The sequence below is a fragment of the Chiloscyllium plagiosum genome, unplaced genomic scaffold, assembly GCF_037043375.1.
Source record: "Chiloscyllium plagiosum isolate Xiang-an unplaced genomic scaffold, Cpla_swu_hap1 HiC_scaffold_4, whole genome shotgun sequence".
Lineage (NCBI taxonomy): Eukaryota > Metazoa > Chordata > Chondrichthyes > Orectolobiformes > Hemiscylliidae > Chiloscyllium > Chiloscyllium plagiosum.
In genome coordinates this window covers 132407033-132430231 of record NW_028270142.1, presented here as the reverse complement: position 1 = coordinate 132430231, position 23199 = coordinate 132407033, and the positions used below count along the sequence as shown (strand labels likewise).

General features: G+C 39.8%; 1 protein-coding gene across 1 annotated transcript in view; it reads right to left on the bottom strand.

Annotated features, from left to right (window-relative positions):
- Positions 1 to 663: 663 nt before the first annotated feature.
- napgb (N-ethylmaleimide-sensitive factor attachment protein, gamma b) overlaps positions 664 to 23199 on the bottom strand; it is a 53130-nt gene continuing 30594 nt past the window's right edge. Inside the window, exons 10-12 of the mRNA XM_043687753.2 lie at positions 18520 to 18599; positions 8448 to 8577; positions 664 to 1873 (exon numbers count right to left, since the gene is read on the bottom strand). Coding sequence (XP_043543688.1) covers positions 1730 to 1873; positions 8448 to 8577; positions 18520 to 18599 — 354 coding nt within the window. The 3' untranslated portion in view covers positions 664 to 1729. The remainder of the gene's footprint in view (positions 1874 to 8447; positions 8578 to 18519; positions 18600 to 23199) is intronic.

The window sequence follows — 23199 nt, the reverse complement described above, 5'->3', positions numbered from 1 at the left end:
AGTTTCCCATTCTCATCCTTGAAGAGACCACAAACGTGCTTTGCAACGTACACAATAGACAGGGACATCCATTCTGTTCTAGCTTTTCTTCCCACAGCAAATCATTTACTCAAATGATCTTGGCCAAAATGTAAACTGGTTTCTGTTAATTGCTTTCCTATTGGTGTTTGGTTTTAACAATTCTGCCTGGATATAAAACAACCATCTTCTCCAGTGTGAAAAGGTTTGAATGGCCCAATCTCTTTTGACCACAAGTAACCAATAATCTTTTAGTAGAGTAATTTATTTCCTTTTGTGCATTCTAATTAAGGAGAATGAAAGGTTACAAACATAACCATTCTTAATGGCTGTGCAATGTACAAAAACAATCTCAGCATGATATTAGACAGTTTTTATCTGAAAATTAGTAAAGCAAAACTGGCTGAATTCAAGAGTAACTGCATATATAAGGGCCAGACAAAATGAAAAAGCATTATTAAATCAAATGTTTCTCCATTCAAGATGCTCCATTATGTTTTAAACTTGGCCTGATGAACAACAGTGTTCTCATGGGTCTGTTTAAATTGTGATAAAGATGAGAATCAACCTTTTATGGCATGCATGAGTAAGCTAAATTATGGCACAAACTACAAGATCTTCATTAAAACACATCACTCAAAAAAATTCAGGCAAGTACAATACTTTACTGTAGATAAAGTTCAAAACGTGTATACACAACAAAGCAGCTTTATCATGTTTACACCGTGACATCATTGCCAACACAGAAAGAACATCAACAAGTATTTGTTGGCCCGCTGATCTTATTTTCTCAGTGGCAGCAAGATCAAGAAAGTACTATTTTGTTCCTTTTAAGATACTTAAGTTATCAAATGATTTGCATCAATATATTCAGTTGCTTCCATAGCGTTGGTTTAAATTAAAATGACTAAGGTTGAAAATGCACTTTGAAAAAGCTTTTGCAAGTTTGTAGTCAAGTCTCATAGAATACATTAACCGACCATTGTCTAAACGTGCATATTAATCACTTGAATTGCTCAAACACATACACATGATAAATCATAAATACTGTAATCCTATTGAACATGAACAAATATTACAACTTTTAAGCATATATTCTCACATCATGGAATAAATTGAAAAGGAACACTTTGATGGTGGCAATACCCAGCCTTAATCATAGAGTACGCTTTTGTTAACTGTGTGCAATAGTATTTCAAAGCTACAACGTTATTCTGTAAATTAATTCTGGATATATTTTTAAACTTCTCCCATTTTATATTTTTTTTCAAATTTCTATGTCATTGCTCAAATTCTTGACCCGCCAAAACAAATCTGTTGTACTGGTATAATAAATAAACTGCATTGATTTGGGATCATATAACACGTGTGCATAAGTCTTTAAAAAGAAAATTTTCTTGATGGCAAGGTATCTTTACACTGATTTAAAACCAAATTAAGTTGCACCTTTAAGATTACATTTCCAAAACAAAAAGCACACCTAAGATTATCTAACAAATTATATGTAATGCAGAATTAGACAAATCTAAATGCTGTCAACAAGACTAATGCTTTAATCAATCTGATTCTTGAACCATTCCTATACAAACCAGAATCTTGTTAGTTATAGGTTGGCAGCTAAAGTCAAGAGTCTGGACTGTTTTGAGCTTTGGCCTTCACTTCTAAACAACTGACCCGAAAAAAAAAAATCAAACAAGCGATCTGTCCAGAACTAGCACAGTCCAGAGGAGTACTCATCATCCTCTTCATTAACAGTTGCACTTTGTACAGGTTCTCCAGCTTCTTGCTGCGACTCAGGTGACTTCTTTTTTGTTCCCCCTCCAGGGACTCTCAAACTTAGAGAGAGTTTCGCATACTAGAAAAAAGCATGAAATAACTTTAGTTACAGAAAATGTTCAAATGCCTAATACAAAAAATATGTTTCTAGTATGCATACAAGTTTGTTTTCCATTAGAAACTGTAATTATGAGTGCTCACCATGCAAGTTTGTCATGAAACGCGGAGGTCTGAATAATGCTAGTCACAGCTAGCCACACTTTATCATCAACCTGTTATTGGCAAAGGTTGCTCATAAATCATACAACAAAATCGTCATGTTGTCAGGATCTCATCTGCCAGATGCTTAGTGAACAAGAGATCTATGCTTCCCTTTGTTGGGAAGGTCTGCTGAACCATGTGCTCAATTAGCAGTGACGAGGCATTCCCCTGGAATCAAGATGCCAGTCTCACCCACTGAGAACTATTGGTCAATTAAAGGTCAGCTACTAACATGTTCAGGAGAGGCACAGGAGGATGGGGTGGTTGGTGTCAGCACAACAGACTTCAGAGTCTGAAGGTCACAGAGTGACCCAGAGCAGAAGTAAGTAATGTCAAGAAGGGTTTTGCAACGTGGCAATGTCAGGGAAGAAGAATGTTCAAAAGCAAGGGCAGAGGACTGGTTTCCAGCAGGCTGTTCCTTCTCAGTGTTGAGTACCTTTTGATCAAAGGGACTACATCTTGCAGGCTCTCTACAGCTGAGTTACTATCAAAGCAGTGAAATGAGGCCCTTAAATGGTCATTAATTGCCTATTCCACTGAAAGCTCTCCATTAGAGAGAGGAGGTTTCACTCACACATCAGTTACATTACAGGAAGTCATTCAGTCTACCATAACTATCTTCGGCCTCTGCAGGAGAAACTTACCACCTGTACTCCCTTACCATTTTCCCATACTCTTGCAAATATTTTCCCTCCAAATAATTATCAGATAATGATAATTTATCATTAATTTTGGAAGATGTGATTGAATCTGCCTTCATCATGCACAGGCATGATCCTAACCAAACGCAAATTACAAAAAAATCTTCACGTCAACATTGTTTATTTTGTCAATCATTTTAAACTGGTGTTAAGGTTCTCAATTCCTCCACCAAAAGGAACAGTTTCTCCCAATCTGTTTAGTCCAGCTCTCTAAAAATACAAAAAAGCAATTTGATGGAAAAGCTCGGGTCAGGCAGCACGTGTGAAGAGAAGCCAGTTAGCATTTCGGGTCGAGTGACCCTTCCTCTGTTTGTAGCCAACAGCACCAGTAGGTGGAGCACCATACACTTACATGCAAACTCATACCAATGAGAAAACCAAAGATCTATGGATCCTGGAAATCAGAAACAAAAACAGAAATTGCTGGGAAAAAAAACTTGGTAGGTTTGGAAGCATCTGTGGAGAGACAATGCAGTTAATATTTCAGATCCACTGCCCTTCTCCAGCTGCCAGATCTTCTGAATTTTTTCTTAAATTTGTTTTTGTTCCACAACAATGGAATTTGGTTCTTCTACCCAGATCAATCCAAAAGTTACATGACACCAGGTTATGTCCAATAAGTTTATTTGAAATCACAAGCTTTTGGAGCACTGCTCCTTTGTCAGGCAAAGTCCTCAGATTCAGACTTCAAACACTCATTCTGAAAACATGTATATTTTCAATCTTTTCTCCAAAGAGAACAGTCCAAACTTCTCCAATTCATCCAAACAATTGAAGCTCCATCTCCCTGAAACTATTCTCATAAATCTTTACTTTGCCTAAGTTGAACACAATACTTCAGATGTGACTGAACCAGGGTTTTTATATGGATTCATCATAATTTACTTTCTTTTGCTTTCTATGTTGCCAATAATCTCAATTTGTTTTATCCTGTCCTGCTTCCTTTGAGGATCTGAAATCTAAACACAGGCTGAAATAATTAGTTGTTGTCAGGAACAACCATATAATACATGCTCTTACTAATATAGACAGCAATAAAATGGCTTCTTAATGCAAATGACATGACAACATGGCTTCTCGGCTGCAAATTGACAATTCTGCTTCAAGCTGCACAAAATGGCTTGATTGACTTAACCACAGTCTGCCTTTACAGAGATTAGCAGACAATGCTTCTTTTACAGCATAGAAATAACTAGACTAGATCAGACATTACTGGCCACCCTAACTGACCTTCAAGTGCAAGTGCAGAGACTAGGTTTGTGAGATAGGAGTACTTGGATGTTGGAAAACAAAGTTGGTTCCCAGGAAATATCATTGGGCTAAATTACTGTCAATAAAACCATTTCGATAAAATTGATTTGTAATTGTTTGAATGTGCTCTATGATTATGGCCTGTACCTCTCTTAAAAAAAGCATTAAAAATGTCTTTGTTTTAAGCCACGTCCTCAGTTTCTCAGAGAAACACGGAAATGTTTGACCTCTATGTTACTGGACAACCTGTGCCCGGCCGAGATTGAATAAAGGGTGAAATCTTACAGAACCAGACTGAATTGCTAGTGTTTATTGATCGATCGCAGAACTGAGACACCCCTCCCATGGGTCGAGATCTTCACCTTCAGTGACTTGTATTACATGTACATAAAGGACAGGGCATTCTACACAATTTGATATGAAGCAGCAATATAAACTTCAGGATCCAATTTTAAAATTGATTGGAAATACAAAAATATTATTTTTATCTTTCTCAATTGTACATTAATCTTCTTTTGTATCTTCTTCATGGAATTGAATTGATTGTCACATGTACTGAGGCACAGTGAAAAGCTTTGTCTTGCGAGCAATACAGGCAGATCACAGAGTTAAGTAGCATAGATAAGTAATCATGATTCGGAGATGCCAGTGTTGGACTGGGGTGTACAAAGTTAAAAATCACACAACACCAGGTTATAGTCCAACAGGTTTAATTGGAAGCACACTAGCTTTCGGAGCGACACTCCTTCATCAGGTGATTGTGGAGGGCTCGATCGTAACACAGAATTTATAGCAAAAATTTGCAGTGTGATGTAACTGAAATTATACATTGAAGAATTGATTGTCTGTTAAACCTTTCATCTGTTAGAATAAAGTGATAGTTTCACTTCTTTCATGTGTAAATCACAAAACCCTTTTTTGTGATTTTCAGGCAGCAGAGGAAAGTGGCTGAGCAGAGGCTGATAGCTAAGTTCGGTACCCATAGGGAGGGCCTCAACCGGGACCTTGGGTTCATGTCACATTACAGGTGATTACCATTGCACTGCACACACACACACACACAGATATTCCTACACACACACTCTCACATGCACAAGGACACAGATACACACAGACGCGCACACACACCCTTATAGACACACAGACTCCCACACATGCACTCCCTCACAGACTTAAGACACTCTGCACTCACTACACACACACACACACACACACACACACACACACACACACTTTCTCACACTCACAACCCCCACACCAGACAGACACAGACCCACATGCACACATATATATTGTGTGTGGTGAATTTTTTTGGTACAAAGTTACATTGCACTTTGCTCAAAAACCACATAGATTCATGTCGAACTCTGAGCTCAAAAATTGCATGAATTTATGTAAAACTCTGTTATTTCACTTTTTAGATTGGAATCAATCTAAACATTAGGTCATAGACAGAGAACACAGGGGGCTAACACCTTCAACACATTGTCTAGCTATCACCATTGTTAACAGCTAACCCGAGAATGCAACTTTAAAAAAAAGGGTTTTGTGATTTACACATGAAAGAAGTGAAACTATCACTGTATTCTAACAGATGAAAGGCTTAACAGACAATCAATTCTTCAATGTATAATTTCAGTTACATCACACTGCAAATTTTTGCTATAAATTCTGTGTTACGATCGAGCCCTCCACAATCACCTGATGAAGGAGCGTCACTCCGAAAGCTAGTGTGCTTCCAATTAAACCTGTTGGGCTATAACCTGGTGTTGTGTGATTTTTAACATAGATTTTTAACATAGATAAGTAAATAATAGGTAAACAGTGGCAAAAACATAAATACAGGTACAGGTGAATGTTAAGAATTTGTGAGTCCATTAAATGTTCTAACAATAGTAGGGTAGAAACTGTTACAAAACCAGCTGGTGCGTATGTTCAGGCTTCTGTATCTTCTGCCCAATGGTAGAGGTTATAGAAAAGCATTGCCAGGGTGGGATGGATCTTTGAGAATACTAGCGGCCTTTCCTTGACAGTAGGCCTGGTAGATGGATTCTATAGATGGGAAGTTGGCATTTTTGACTGTCCAGAAGGGAGCATGATAAAGTGTGAATATGCTAGCAATGCCAACATTTGGTGCCCATCTGATTGGTGAACCACATTCTTTAACATTGCAGTCAATGTGGTGTATACATCCACAGTGCACTTAAGAGGAGAATTCTATGTTTTTAACCCAGTAATAATTAAAGATTGTCAATATAGATCTAAGTAAAAATGCGACTTGGAGGTGACCTTGCAGGTGGTGGTATTCCCTTATATCTATAACCTAGAAGAACAAGGCAGCAAAGGTCAGAGGTTTGGACGGTGCCATCATGAAGGTGAATCATTAAGCAATCAAAAGAAGTTGAAGGGTCAATGTAGTTATTTCAGATGATTGCGAACCAATGAAGATTACAAGGATAAAGAGCAGTAAATTTGAAAAGGAGAATTTTAAAATCAAGCTGATGCTCAGTTTGCTTTGTCTTAAGTAACTTTGATATATAAATAGATTACAAGACAAAAGTAGAGTAGTACTTTTACTAAATTGAAGGGTATATGAGATGGATGATTTCTAGGTTGTAAAATTTCATATCTTTCATATAGTGTTTAATGAAAAAAATTAGACTGTAGAAATTCAATTACAGAATTTCTACACATGTAAACTACAGCATTTATTTTAGCAAGAAATGTATAAGGTCTAAAGGATTGGACGGGAAGATGTTCAGATGCCATCTTCCCTGGCTGCAGAGTCAAGAACTAATGTTACGATGACATGGTCATTTTTAGGCCAAATCTATTTTAAACAAAGAGGATTGCTACAGAGACAAAATAATTACAGTTGTTTAAAAAAAATCTGGATTTAACACCGAAAGGCGTCAAGGAAATTTTAAACAGACTGGACAGTTCTCTCGTGACTACAAACATAATAAGGAACTGATAAACCCCTGCTTAATAGTGAAGAAAGCATTTGGTATGCTTTCTTTTATTGGTCAGAGTATTGAGTACGGGAGTTGGGACGTCATGTTGCGGCTGTACAGGACATTGGTTAGGCCACTGTTGGAATATTGCATGCAGTTCTGGTCTCCTTCCTATCAGAAAGATGTTGTGAAACTTGAAAGGGTTCAGAAAGGTTTTACAAGGATGTTGCCAGGGTTGGAGGATTTGAACTATGGGGAGAAGCTGAACAGGCTGGGGCTGTTTTCTCTGGAGCGTCGGAGGCTGAGGGGTGACCTTGTAGAATTTTACAAAATTATGAGGGGCATGGATAGGATAAATAGACAAAGTCTTTTCCCTAGGGTCAGGGAGTCCCGAACTGGAGGGCATAGGTTTAGGGTGGGAGGGGAAAGATATAAAAGGGATCTAAGGGGCAACCTTTTCATGCAGAGGGTGGTACGTGTATGGAATGAGCTGCCAGAGGAAGTGGTGGAGGGTGGTATAATTGCAACATTTAAAAGGCATTTGGATGGGTTTATGAATAGGAAGGGTTTGGAGGGATATGGACCGGGTGCTGGAAGGTGGGACTAGCTCAGGTTGGGATGTCTGGTTGGCATGGACGGATTGGACTGAAGGGTCTGTTTCCATGCTGTACATCTCTATGACTCCATGTTAACCTTGAATTGCTGAAAATTAATATTAAAAAAAGGAATCCAGTCCAAAATCACCAAAGTCAATGTTACTAGTAACGTCCACTGCAGAATGTTCAACTATTCACTCTTTACAAACAATTCAAAGACTGATCCATATAGGTGTCTTGTTTTAAACTTCCATCTCTTTAGATTCACTACATATTTCTAATTTACATGTACCTGTGTTACGGTAATATTTCTTCTCATTTGGTAATTCTTTTTGTTAATTCAAGAAAGCCTGGTCAAATTGACTTCTTTAAAAACAAAGTTCATTTGGGATTGGGAGAAGATATCCACTAATGGGAAGGGACCCTTCTTCAATTAATAATGTTGCAATCAACTAAGGGAATGGTGGGTAAAGAAGGGGAGCCAGTTCATTGATCCTCATCTATGAGCTTAACCGTTTGGGCTACCTCTTTGGGATCCATAAAGAATTGAAGAACCACACCCTGGATCTGGTCATAACACTAGTAGGTCACAGAGGCATGATGAGGAATCAGCATTTTAATTCTGATATCAGGAGAAATGAGGGTTGTGAATCTTTGCAATTATGGAGCATATATATCGGAGACTGATATCATCATAAGGGAATCAAGGGATATAGAGATAAGGGCAAATGGCAGGAAAATATACTTGAGGTGGTAGATCACTCATAATTTTATTGACTGACAGAACAGGCTTGAGGGGCTGAGTAGCCTATTCTGGGGTTCCAGTTCCTTTGTGCTTATACTTTCACATAACAACATTAACACTCAAAGTAGTGGTTAACCAAGCTTACATCATTATCCATGTATTTGAAGAGAGGCGAATTACAGATAGCAGAAACTTGGTCCTGGTCTTGTTGATCAAATCCTTCCAGTAGTTGCTCCAAAGCAGAGCAGTCTTCACTGCCATTAAATCCTGGGAGGCTATGTACAAAAAGAACTGTGTCAGAAACTGCATCCAAAATTTATCCAACATAAGCTGAATTTTGTGGAATAAATATGAACACATTTAGTTAGTTTCTTGATCAGCTTTTTTTAATTTAAATTTGGAACAATGAAATACAACAGTTTTATCTAGGCCATATTTCACAGGTGCCAAACATATAGAGTACTGTGTACTTTCCCATTTGTTCCATAATCACCATTACCTCTATCCTCAAGTTATTGACAATATAGACTTGCATGCTAAAATTAAAAGGGCATCCATATTTAAGCAAAGTAATTTCAAGAAGGCAGAATTATAACCTGGAGATGGTACACAGGGACAGACAGAGCCGGAAGGCAGGTAGACCGTCCTCAGTGCTGTCACCCCGGGCAAGTACCTAAAGGTGGCTGGAAGGTGCAAAGGGCAGTCAAGGAAGCCGCAAGGTGGGTAGGCCGTCCTGACCGCTGACGCCGTTGTGGCGGGAGGGGTGCTAGGGAAGCAGGACGGGCTGTCCTGGAGGTGATCAGAAGGTGTGACAGGGCGAACCAAGAACTGGAAGGAGCATGGGGTGGACCGAGAGCTGGAAGATGCATAGGGGCGGGCTGCCTTAAGAGTGGCCGGAAGCTGGCCAGGACTGGGGGGCTTGCTGGGTTGCTTGGGGTTGGTATTAAATGTACTTTTTTTATGTAATTGGACTGTCTTATATGTACAAATGTCATTGTTACTGTTTGTAATGATTGAAACTGGGATTTGACGTTTGTCCTCATTTCCCTGAAAACCGGTTGAACGATAGGGTTTGGGGCCTGACTTTGCCCCAGTTGCTGTTTCTTTGTACACAGCTGTTAATGTTAATTGTTTTGTAAACTGTTTATTGTTTAATAAAATATTATAACCAGGAGATGGTACGTAGGAGCAGACTGAGAGCTGGAAGGCAGGTAGACCGTCCTCAGTGCTGTCACCCTGGGCAGGTACCTAGAGGTGGCTGGAAGGTGCAAAGGGTGGTCAGGGATGCCGCAAGGTGGGTAAGCCGTCCTGACCGCTGTCGCTCATGGGGGGGGGTGCTAGGGAAGCAGGACGGGCTGTCCTAGCGGTGGTCGGAAGGTATGTCTAGATGGACAGAGAGCCGGAAGGGGCGTGGGGCGGGCTGCCTTTAGAGTGGCCGGTGGGAGGGACGGGTGGGTTGCTAGGGGTCTGTATTGTCTGAACTGGTTTTATGTAATTGGACTGTCTTATATGGACAAATGTCATTGTTACTGTTTTGTAATGATCGAAACTGGGATTTCAGGTTTGTCCTCATTTCCCTGAAAACTGGTTGAACGGTAGGGTTTGGGGCATGGCTTTGCCATTTGTCTCCTTTGTAAACTGCTGTTTCTCTGTATACAACTGTTCATGTTAATTGTTAACCGTGTATTGTTTAATAAAATATAAACTGGAGATTTAAGAAAAAGGAGAAAAAATTATTTTACACTTGGAGTTTTTACTGATTTCTGCATTCACACATACATAGGTGGTAAAAAAAAAAGATTAGAATCTATTCAGTTGAAGATTGGCTGTAACCAGCCAGCTTGGAGTATGTGTATTGTGCCCCAGTAAATAAAAGGGTGACTTGGTGACAGGACTTGGCCTCTGTGCAGTTATTTCAGTGGTGATGGGAGAAAACAGGATGCGCCTGAGGAACATTCGCTTGCAACCTATCATCTTGGAGTTGGTGTAAGAATTTTTGGCATCATACCTCCATTGGGGAAGCTTGATTCATTTGACCCTACCATCAGATTGATCCAAGTATGTTGAAAAAATGATATTTCTTCCCCAGGCAAATTACTTTGAGGGCAGATGAAATGCAATGAGCCATCCTTTTGACTGCCTGTGGACCTGCAGCATTTTCTGTCATAAGGGACATAACTTTCCCAGAGGCATCTGACACTAAAAATCTTCCAAGAGTTGGTTAAGGCATACTATGACCCTAAACCTCCTCTAATCTTGAGACACTATTGGTTTTATTTGGCTCTAAGAGAACCAGGGGAATCCGTATCGGCATTTTTGACAAGGTTACAGAGACTGACAGAGGCATGTGATTTTGGGTTAACCCTTCATGAAATACTGAGACACCATTTGGTACGTAGGATTAAATGATGTAACCTTGCAGAAGCTGAGGCCCAACTGGACTTCAAACAGGCACTACAGCTGGCCTTGTCATTAGGAAATGCAGCAGGTGGAGCGTAGGAACTACAGGAAGTGGACACCTATCCACAGAGCTTGGGGAACATCACATGGGTGTAGGCAATTATAGAGTTCCACACAGGGAACATCCAGAGCAAAGGGACCCTAGGCCAACCCACAGCAGAACGCTACAACAAAGCCAAGCCTCTGCCAAGTGGTGGAGGCCAGAATCTTGGCCAGCATGCCATCATAGATGCTGCTGGTATGCAGACTCGAGACAGCAAAGGAGTCCTATAAGGATGTCTTCAGTAGGAAAACTCAGAGACCAGTACCCAGGAGAGTGCACACCCTGGAAAGTTCCCCTAATTAAATTGCTTAGTGACACCAGTCAGAGCCACACTAATGTTTGGTTAAATGGTCACCCAGTTACCATGGAGGTTGATACTTGCTCAGCTGTATCTGGAGTTGTAGAATTAGTCTTTAATAAGATTCGCTTGGGATACCAAACTTTAAACTCACACAGGACCTCAGCCAAACTGATAACATACACTGGGGAACCGTTGTAAATTAAGGGTACGACTTCGGTTCCGGTCTCCTATGAGAAGCAGTTGGTGCAGTTACCACTGATGGTAGTAAAAGGCTTTGGCCCGTGCCTATCGGAGTAGGCACGGGCGGCACGGTGGCACAGTGGTTAGCACTGCTGCCTCACAGCGCCAGAGACCCGGGTTCAATTCCCGACTCAGGCGACTGACTGTGTGGAGTTTGCACATTCTCCCCGTGTCTGCGTGGGTTTCCTCCGGGTGCTCCGGTTTCCTCCCACAGTCCAAAGATGTGCAGGTCAGGTGAATTGGCCATGCTAAATTGCCCGTAGTGTTAGGTTAAAGGGGTAAATGTAGGGGTATGGGTGGGTTGCGCTTCGGCGGGTCGGTGTGGACTTGTTGGGCCGAAGGGCCTGTTTCCACACTGTAAGTAATCTAATCTAATCTAGAATGGATTCAGAATTATTCACCTTGATTGGCTCAATATTTTTCAATTGGAAAATGGCTGCCTCAGTGAATTCCTGGTGAAATACCCAGATGCTTTTCAAGAAGGGCTTGGGACTATCAAAGGGGCCAAAGCGACTTAACATGTTGACCAGGACACAATTCTGAGATTTTGCAAGGCCTGCCCATGCCATTTGCCTTGCAGGGACAAGTAGAGGCAGAAAGCAGGAGATTGGAGAGCAAAGGGATCATCAAACTAGTGCAGTTTGCAGAATGGACAGCATCGGTTGTACTGATTGTGAAGCCTGATGGCTCAGTTCGCCTTTACGGGGATTTTAAGCAAATGGTAAACTGCTTCTCAGATAAGAACCCAATTCCTCGCATAGAGGACTTGTACGCAAAGTTGGCGAGGGTGATGAAGATGAACGTGAGCCATGCCTACCTGCAATTGAGACATGAGTACCAAAAGTACGCTACAATTAATACCCATAAGGGTTTATATCAATATACAAGACTGCCATTTTACAAGGGCTACCCCAAGTTGCTGTTTATCTGGAAAATGTACAAATAACAGGCAATAACGAATGCTTGGAGAACTTGGACATAGTGCTTAAACGTTTCTCCCAGGCGGGTGTACACATTAGAAAGGAAAAGATGTGTGCTCCTGGCACCCCAGGTGAACTACTTAGATTACAGAGTTAACAAAACTGGGTTACACATGTTGGAAGAGAAAGTGTGGGCAATCAAAGGAGCCATGGTTCCCATTTCTGTACCGGAGCTTAGGGCTTTCCTTCAGTTAGTGAATTATTACAGAAAGTTCATACGCAACCTGGCCTCCATCTTAGCACCCTTATGCCTGCTATTGAAAAAAGGGTCAGCCTTGGAAATGGTCACAAAGTCAGGAAGCAGCCTTTAGGGAAGTGAAAAAGCAGCTATCGTCATTTAAAGTGTTCACCCACTATGATCCGAAGCGAGAACTACTGCTGACATAGAATGCCTCCCCATACAGTCTTGGGGTAAGGTTGGCTCACTGGTGGCCCAACGGAGAGGAACACCTGAGATCGTATGCTTCCCGGACTTTGGCTAATGCCAAACACAAGTAGAGCTAGATAAAGGAAGGCTTGGCAGTCAATTTGGTGTAAGCAAGTTCCACCAGTACCTATACAGATGGGAATTTGTCACAGATCACAAACCCCTGAAGGAAGACAAGGCACTGCCATGCATAGCTTCCAGTAAAATTCAGTGTTAGGCCCTTATTCTCAGCACATACAAGTTAGAACACCATCTAGCAAGCCAAGTGGCTAATGTGAATGCCTTAAGCTGCCTCCCATTGACAGATACCCCACTGATGGTGCCTGCCCGGAAAAATCCATTTTGGTTTTAAACTCTAGACACCCTTCCAGTCACTACAAACAATACCCAACTGTAAACACAAAAAGATCCTCTGTCCTCACGAAATGAATACAGCTGGTGGAAATGGGGGAAACATCACAACCAGGATTGAAACCTTTTTTGACCCAACAAGACCAGATTACCGTTGAGGACAACATATTACTGTGGAGAGCAAGGGTAATTGTCCCAAGTAAAGGTCACTGCCAGATAATGGCTGAACTCCACCAGGGTAATCTGGGAGTTTCCAAGATGAAGATACATTTGGATGCCAACATAGCTGCGTTTGGTGTAGCAGTGCCCAGAGTGTCAACAAGGACAAAAACTGCTACCAGCAGCATCCACATTCATGGGAATCGCCAGGTAAACCCCGAACACATGTGCATGATAACAATGCCAGTCCTTTCATGGGCTCAATATTCCTGGTCATTGTAGATGTCCATTCAAAGTGGTTGGACATGAATAAAATTCGTTCAGCAAACTCAGAAATGACGATTGAGAAGCTGAGAGTATCATTCGCAACACATGGACTCCTGGCGTATTGGTCATGGACAATGGGACGTCATTTACTAGCAGAAAATTTGAATATTTCCCAAAGTCCAAGGCATTCAGCACATAAGGACAGCTCCATGCCACCCCCGTCCAATGATCTAGCGAAAAGAGCAGTCCTAACATTGAATGCAGACTTAAAGAAACAGCCTACAGTAGTTGAGACCAAGCTGTCCCAGTTCCTGTTCGGTTATAGGATCACCTCACGTGCAACAACATGAATTACCCCAGTGGAGTTGTTGACTCAAACCAGGCTAAAACTGATATTTCCAGACTTGGAGGCGAGGAGTGAAACAGCAGAAGGAAGGCCAATAATGGAGAAAAGTCTTCTCTTAAGCAAAAGAGGCAATTTAATTCAGGGGGATGAACTTTGGTGCTGGAACCATGGAAATAGCCCTGTGTGGATACAAGGCAAGGTTGACGTGAGAAGACAAGTGACTTACAAAGTTCGGGTAGGTGATATAGTCCAGAACAAACATGTGGATCACCTGAAAGCTGTTACCTCACAAATGGGACAGGTTCAAAACATACCTGGCCCCTCAAAACAGCCCAAAGGCCCAGCTGAAACTACAAGTGCTCCTCCTCCATCTAGTGTCAAGAAAACCTTAATGTCCGAAATGGATGCAGCTTTGATATCATTGCCACTGCAAGAGAAAGAGATCTTCCAAGATGTTCCAGATGAAAGAGACGGGCCACAGCCCAGTACATGCCGCCTGTGCCTGAGCCCAAGTCGGAACAACCAGACCTGGGGCAAAAGTGTCACAAAAAATGCTACAAACAAAAGATCAGGCCCACATCTCTGGGCTTGTGGCCAAGGCTGGGGCAGGGGACGTTATGATTGGGATCAGGTTGACCTTGCTAACTTATTAACCAAGTTCTTAATTGGCCCAGGTTAACAAATTTGGCAACAAATATTACCAATTTGGTTTCATTATAAAGAGATTCCCACATTATTGTCCACGAGGACTACAAATTCTTACTGTTTGCTGTAAACTATAATGTACAGCTAAAAATAGAAACGTGTAAAAAATTATCGGCAAGTAATAGTTTTAGAATTTTTTTTTCTCCAGTTTGTGGGTAAAATTAGTGTATACCAGTAGATAGAGATAGGCTCATAGTGAATTAGAAGGTAACTTTTCACTGCACAAGATCTTTCCACTGGAGTTCATAGAAAAAAAATTCAAACTCTGAATGCTTGTTTTCCAGTCACAATGTCACTTTTACGTAGTTTAAAGTCAATAATTTTGAAAATACTTTTTAAGTCAACAGACCATATTTTCCAAATCAATGGAAAATAAAAACGATTTGGTGAAATATCAGTCGTTAATGTGCTTCAAGGCAGTTTCTTGCTGCTGGAATAAAGAAATTTCATTCCTCTCCCCTTATCTCTCAATGAAATGATACAAATGAAGGTGTTATTAGTATTTTAATCAATTAGTGTACCTCAACTGTGTGAATTATAATTGTAATAAGACAGTACTATTATTGTATTAAACGATCATAATATTGCAGAATATAAAATGTGGATAAAATATTTCTATTATTTATAAAGAGCAACAAGGATAGAAGTAAATATTGTAATTACATTGTTATAATCAAGGTTTACATAAATCACTTACACAAACAGATTTTAGCAGCTGAAAACCGCTGATTACAAGAATAAATGTATTTGCGTTTTCAGAATAATACATTTTTATTTAAAACAAATTTGTGTCAAACAAATTTGGATGTAAAATCAGAAGATTCTAGTAGTTAGAAATGGGATAAGTCTATCCAAACAGAAAGGGCAGGATATGGGCTTCAGAAAGCCAGAATTCAATGTCAGGGACATGAATCCACACTTGCCACCAGGAAACAGCAGTCATATTCCCAGAGGCATGCGACCCTTAGTAGATCCAAAGCCTCAGTGGAGGTGTAGATCATGAAATGTCCTGTTTGGTGACCGAGAGGGTTAAGGTTTATTTGAAATCACAAGCTTTCGGAGTGGTGCTGTTTTGTCATTCCATCTGACAAAGCAGTAGTGCTCCGAGAACTCGTGAGTTCAAATAAACCTGTTGGACTATAACCTGGTGTCGTGTGACTTCTGACCTTGTCCACCCCAGCACCTCTAACACCAGCACCTCCACGTCACAGATGAGTTAAGTTAAATAACACAGCAAAAATGAAAATCAGCAATACCCGGATCAGAGAAGGAAGATCTTCATAATAGTTTATTAGGTCCACCTAGGCAGTCTTTCCTTCCTTGCTTTGGTGTATAGCACCTCCAGGTCCAATGCTCACCTAATCTGCTACAGTTGGGCTGTCACATAGCTGCTGCCATGTGCACCAGGGACAACTTCACAACAACTTTAACCCTTTTATTTTACACACAGTGTTACCAAATAACAAACCAACCACTGAGTTAGGTCTTCCCAATAACATAATTTAGCATAAATGCATAATTTAGAGCAATATGGTACTTTATTGATGTATCCATAAGACTAAATTGAAACTACCTGTACTCATTTCACTGTTTTGGGGAGGTGGTGTCATGTTACTGGAATCCAGAACCCCAAGTTTAACATGGATATTGTCTACATAATGGATGGAAAACGTTTCCACCTCAACCAGTTGAAATCCAAGAAGAAAATAACTCTGACCTCACTTATGGAACTTCAGTATGCAGATAACAGTGTCATCCCTGCTCTCTCAGAAGAGAATCATCAAGCTTTATTTAATGCTTTCCCAAAAATATTCCAAAGAATTGGTCTCAGCCTCAAAAAGACTCAAATGCTTTACCAACCTGTCACGGGTCAAGTTCTGGTCCATTCCACCAATAAGATCAACAGAGAAATCCCCTAAAAGTGGAACATTTTTCCCTACCTAGGAAGTTTCTTCTCATATGGCTGCCATCGATGCGAAGATTCAGCATTGCATCTAATCTTCATATACCCAAGGACGAGAGTCTTCAACAACCATGAATCTTGCTGATACCAAGATCCTTGTGTATAAGAAAAGTTTCCTTCCAAGTCTTCTATATGCTTTCAAAACTTGCAGTATGTACAGACATCACCTCTAGACCTTTGAGGAATATCATCAATATTGTTTGACATGAATTCTCTGGGAGGACCGGTGTACTGAAAGTAGCTTCATTGAAGCAGTCAATAGCATGAAGGCCATGATGATCTGAAACTAACTCTGCTGGGTTGGCCAAGTGCTCAGGATGCCTGAAATTCGACTAAGAAAGCAAATCATCTTCACCCAGCTCAAGGCAGGCATTCAAATAACAGAAACGCAAGGGAAGCTTTTTAAAAGAACCCCTCCAAAGGCTTCACTCAAAAAATGCATCAAACCATGGGAGACCCTCATTCAGAAGAAAACAATTTGATTGTCCCTCCTTATGAGGGACACATTCTTTGAGAACACCTCTTGGCAAGAGGATGTACAGAAAATAAACCAAAGAAAGGAATGCCAATGATCTCAAGGCCAAGGACTAATTACACCTCCTGGAAACATCTGCCGAATGTGTGGTCGGAGATGTGGCTCAAGGATCAGGTTCATCAGCCACACATGGAACAAACCCATGACCAATAACATACAATTAACTAGGTGGACAATCATACTCATGAGCAAGTGATTGCCGCCGCCAACAATAATGCAGTCATCCTACTGACACTCCTACATGGCTGTGAAACTTGGACTACATAGATGCAACCTCAAGGCCCTTAACAAATATCATCAATGCTGATTTTCCACATCAGCAGGGAGGACAGGCATACTAACATCCATCTCCTTGAAGGAGCAAACTGCACCAGAATCGAGGCCATTATCATTCAAAACCAACTCCACGTGCTTAGAATTCCAGAGTTCTGACTGTCATAGCAAATCATCATCTCCCAGCTCAGAGAAGATACTTGAATAAGATAAGGAAAAAGGAAGCTTTTCAAAGATAACTTTAAGGCTTGCCTCAAAAAATACAACTAAGAGATCAATGCAAAGGAGGCTCTTGTCCAGAAGAAACCAACTAGGATAAGCTCCTGTGTGAAGGAACACTATTGGCAAGAGGAAGTACAGAAAATGAACTTGAAATGGAGTGCCATCAATTTCAAGGCCAATTTCCACCTCCTAGAAACATCTGCCAAATGTGTGGCTGAAAAGGCAGCTTTCAAATCAGACTCATCAGCTACGCAAGGACCCACAGTGACATGGAATTTCCAAAATGAACAATCATCGCATGAGTGATTGCCAACGATAATGAGTTCAGAACCTCATGTTAACGTTCATGGGTTCAAATCCAATCATGGCAGACGGTGAAAGTTGAACACAGCAGAAATTTGGAATAAAAATCTAGCCTAATAGCAACCATGTAACAACAGTCAAATATCATAAAAACCCATCTGGTTCATAATGCATTTAAGGAAGGAAATCGGCTGTCCTTCCCTGATCTCGTCTATGAGTGACTCCAGATCCACAATAATATGGTTAACTCTTAACTACCCTCAGGACAATGAGGAAAACAAGTATTTAATGCTCGCAGAATCACGAATGCTCACATCTCAAACAAATTTTTAAAAACCCTTCAGCTGTGACAAAGTACCTAAGCTGACAGTTCAAATAGTTAATCCAATAGACTACTGAGTTTGCACATCATTTTTGATAAGGTATTCCTCATCTAGAGGTAGCTAGAAATAATTTGTTTATGAAATAAGGACAAGCCATAAAAACTCAGTAGGTCTGACATCATCAATGAAGAGACTCAAAGCTAATTCTGTTTCTTTCTCCACAGTTGCTGACAGATCTGTTGAGTTTCTCCAGCACTACATTTTATTTCAGATTTCCAGCATTCGCAGGACTTTGCTTTTACAATTTGTTAATGCTCACCTGTAACTTTCCCGAACACACTTATCTGCAGCTACATAGTCATTCCTATGTAGATGAACCAAGACTTGTGCAATTGTTTTCTAGAGGAAAAAAAAGTAATATTGTTAAAAACTTATTATTGCAACATAAACATGAAGTAAGTGCTTTTAAAAGTTTTCATTTCCCTTAGTAAAATATATTATAAACAAGTCATCTACAAGTTGAGACTTCTTAGAAAAATGTGAGCTCTTAAAAAAGTTATGCACTTTTCATCACACATATTTTTATTACAAATAAAACCCGCATTGTGTTAATGCAGTAAAAAATACTGTCTAACACCAAATTCAAAACAGGTTGACATGAATTTTGTGGTAGTAATGACAGTGGAATTTTAAGTGTATACATTGGTTAAACATAGAAATTCAGAAGTTGCTTTTGGTGATTCTGTGCTACTCTACAGAGCTGCTGAGATTCCTTCTCCCAGATTTTAATCAAGTAGAAAACACTGAACTTGAGGAAACCTACCCCTTTTGCTATTGGTCTCACTTGAAAAATGATTTTTTTCCCCAATGGCATACTGAACTCCTAACTATTGCTGAACTATTCTACTAGCTTTTTAAATGTTCGTGGAATTTCACATTTTCTATTTTAATTAAAAATCATTTGCATCACACAAGTGTTAGGCAATGACTTTCTCTAACAAGAGAGAATCCAGATATCTCTGCTTTAATTGCTGAATTGACTTTCAACATACTGGGTGTTACCAGTTCAATTTCTGATCAATCATATAAATACTGTGTATACAAGAGCAGGTTAGAAGCTATGAGTTCATCAGTGAGTAACTCACCTCCTGACTCCCCAATGCTTGCTTACCATCTACAAGGCATAGTTAGGAGTTGATGGAACACTCTCCACTTGCCTTGAAGTAGCTCCAACAAATGCTCCAACAAAACTCAAGAACTCAAATTTGCTAGTACAAACTTTGAGTACTGATGAAAACATTTTGTCAAAACTTTTCATTTTGCACTCATCAGGATTTTGCAAGAATATCTCTGTAAAGTGGAACAATACTTTATACTGTACGAGAAGAGAGTGTTGATTAACTTTAATGGACACTAATTTGTCGAGGCATTATCATGGAAAATGTACCAATTGGATAAAGACTGACATTTAGCAGCCAAGTTGTGATTAAATTTAAATCAGGCACATTAACTCTGAGAATGGCTGTCACCTATTTTGTTAAGCTGAAGCACACACAATGTGCATTTATGATCTTTCTATCTGCAAAGAACAGGTTCCAGTGTATTAATATATGCAGCTTCCAGTATGCAAAATAGCACCACCCTATGAACCGGACTGATAATCTAAAATTAGTTGCCACACTAATTTTATTTTACACATTCATAATTATTACAAATTTTGTTCAATCAAGTTTGATTTTCTTTTAAGATTTAGATTTTATTGTCACGTGTATTCAAGTACAGGAGTATAGTGAAAAGTGTATAATGTGTCCACACAACACACCATCTTAGGTACAAAGGTACCTCAGTACAAACAAAACTTAGGTACAAAGTAATAAAAGATACAAAGTTTTAAAAAGTTTAGCTAGCGCAAGCTAGTTGCACCCAGTCAGTTGCTCACCTCTTTCAATCAACCAAAGGGTTACCCTATTGGATACAATTTGTCTACATTCCTTAACCTTGTCTTGTTAAGCAGTACCTAGGGATTAAGGTTGACTTTACTTCACTCCAATGTTGTGGGTTCTGAGATTACTGAATTGGATTGCAAACCTTGCCACAGGTGGAGCAGGTGATCTTTGCTGAAACGGATGAGTGGTATGCTCACGATGTTGCATACTCTTAGCATCATACTGTCACTGAAACTTTCATATCAATTTATCTATAGGCAAAACATCTTTCTTTGATTTGATGACAGTGCTCTGTTATTCATGAACACCACTTCATAGCTGCATGGTAGCAGCGTGAAACAGCTAGCTTCAAATGTTGCACAAATTTTGAGATTCTTTATTCTTCCAGGGTAACCTGAGATTAACTAGGAGTATTTTAGGACTGAATGTTGTAGCCTTAGTTTTGGACCTAACCAGGTCTACTATGTTCAATATTAACTGTGATTCTAAAATACAGCCAGTTCTTGTGCAACTCCGCATTATAGAAACATCGCACTTTAGAAACAGCATGTAAAGTGTTGACAATGTAATCACATTACAGCCAACAACATTTTAAAAGTTCTTGCTTTAGAAAGTGTCCCCAATTCGTCAATCGCATTACAGCAAATTCGTTTTAGCAAAACGCACGTCATAGCAGAACAACCTATAGGATTATTAGCAAATGTTGTTCCAGAGTATGCTAAGAATTACTCTGGCAACTAATTTAAGATAGTCAATCAGGCTCTCAGTGTGGCACACTTACACTACTGAAAACTACATGTAGTAATGCACAAGACCTGTACAATGCAGACAGCCAGAATAAGTACAAGCCTGATTCAGTTTAGTCAACTTCAGTCGTTCTTTGGTTCTGTACTTGATTTTCACAGTTTTATGCTCAATCCTATACAATGAAACATCGTCTCTGTTGCAACACTGGATAATCTAAGGCCAAATCCAGCACATTACAGCACAGTAAACGAAACTACTTCATCCTTGAGATCAATCTAAAATATTGTTCTCATTTCTCACACACTAACATGCAAAATAGAAGCAGGAATAAGCCACTTGACCTGCAAATCTGCTCCATCATTCAATAAGATTGTGGCTGACCTAATTACTTCACATTCCCAGCTACCACCAAAACTCTTTCACCACCTTGCTCATTGAGCGTCTATCTACCTTCAATATTCAAACTTTTGCTACACCCTTTTGTTAAATTTGGAGATTATAATTTATGGACTCCAGTTACTGATCAATGAATACTTCAATATTAAAAAACCAAAACAGAAGTTGCTGGAAAAGCTCAGCACGTCTGGCAGCATCTATGAATAAAAATCAGAGTTAATGTTTTGGGTCCAGTTATCCTTCCTCGGAACATTCTGAGGAAGGGTCACCAGACCTGAAATCTTAACTCTGATTTTTCTTCACAAATGCTGCCAGGCCTGCTGAGCTTTTCCAGCAGCTTTTGCTTTTGTTCCTGATTTACAGCATCTGCTGTTCTTTCAGCTTTTATTCAATATTTTTTTAAAATTCTGCTTTGAAGGAAATTAATGTCAAAAACTCAAGCATGAGAAAAAGAATTCTCATCTGTCTTAAATGGATGACTCCATATTTTAAAATAATGATGCTTAGTTCGAGATTCTTCCATGAAGAAACACCTTTTTTAGATCTATCCTGTCATGGCCCCTCAGATCTATATTTCAATCAAGTTTCCTCTTATGCTTTTAAACAGTGAATGCAAACCCAGCTTGTCCATCCTTGCCTCTACGATAGCCTGCTCATTCCAGGTAGTAGTCCAGTTAAACCTTCTTTGAACTGCATACAATGCATTTATCTCCATCTTTAATTCTGAAGGCCAATACTGTGCATAGTAATCAAAATGTGGTCTCACCAACGCCCTGTTTAACTGAAGGTTAACCACCCTCCTTGTGTATTCAATTCTCCTCACTACCAGCAACAACATTCTACAAGTTTTCCTATTAACCTTTTGTGACTCATGTACCACGACACCCAGGTTCCTCTGCATTTTAAGACCCTATGATGCTTAAGAGATCTGAAATCGTTTACTATTTAATATTATGCTTTTTTTTTAATTCCTCCTGTTAAAATGGTCAATTTTCCCACATTATATTCCATTTAGCTTGATAACTTACAGAATGTAAGGTTGTCAGATCTTTGTTAATTCACCTCACCTATCCAATCTCTTTGTAACCTCCTTATGTCTAATCTAATCTAAATCATATCCTCTTTACAAATTACTTCCACAGAAAAATTTTCTTAAGGTGCCTGAGCAAGACTGTAAAGTTAATACTAATTCATGGCGGTTTATGAGTGATTTGAGTTGTTAGATAACTCTGTTGGATTGATTAATTTCATACTAAACAGAAAGCTTTAATTCATCAAATGTATTTCAACAACAAAACCAATACTGCTAGAGAAAGCATTGTTCACCACCAGCTTCATTTGTTAGACCACTGAGTATAGGAGTTGGGATGTCATGTTGCAGCTGTACAGGACATTGGTGAGAACACTTTTGGAGAACTGTGTAAAATCCTGGTTGCCATGCTCTAGGAAAGGTATTACTAAATTGGAAAGGGTACAGAAAAGATTTACAAGACGTTACTGGGACTGGACAGTATGAGTTATAGGGAGAGGCTAGATAGGATGAGGCTTTTTTCCCTGGAACGTAGGAGGCTGAGGGTTGACCTTATAGGAGGTTTATAAAATCATGAGGGGCATAGATGAGATGATTAGCAAAAGTAAGGAAATTCAAAACTAGAGGGCACAGGTTTAAGGTGAGAAGGGACCAGAGGGGCAACTTTTTCTTACAGAGGGTGGCATACAAGGAATGAGCAGCCAGCAGAAGTGGTCGATGCAGGTACAGTTACAATATTTTAAAAATATTTGGGCAGGTGCATGAATAGGAAAGGTTTAGAGGGATATGGGCCAAATCAGGCAAAAGGGGCTAGTTTAGTTTGGGAAAGCTGGTCAGCATGGATGAGTTTGACCAAAGGGTTTGTTTCTGTGCTATATGA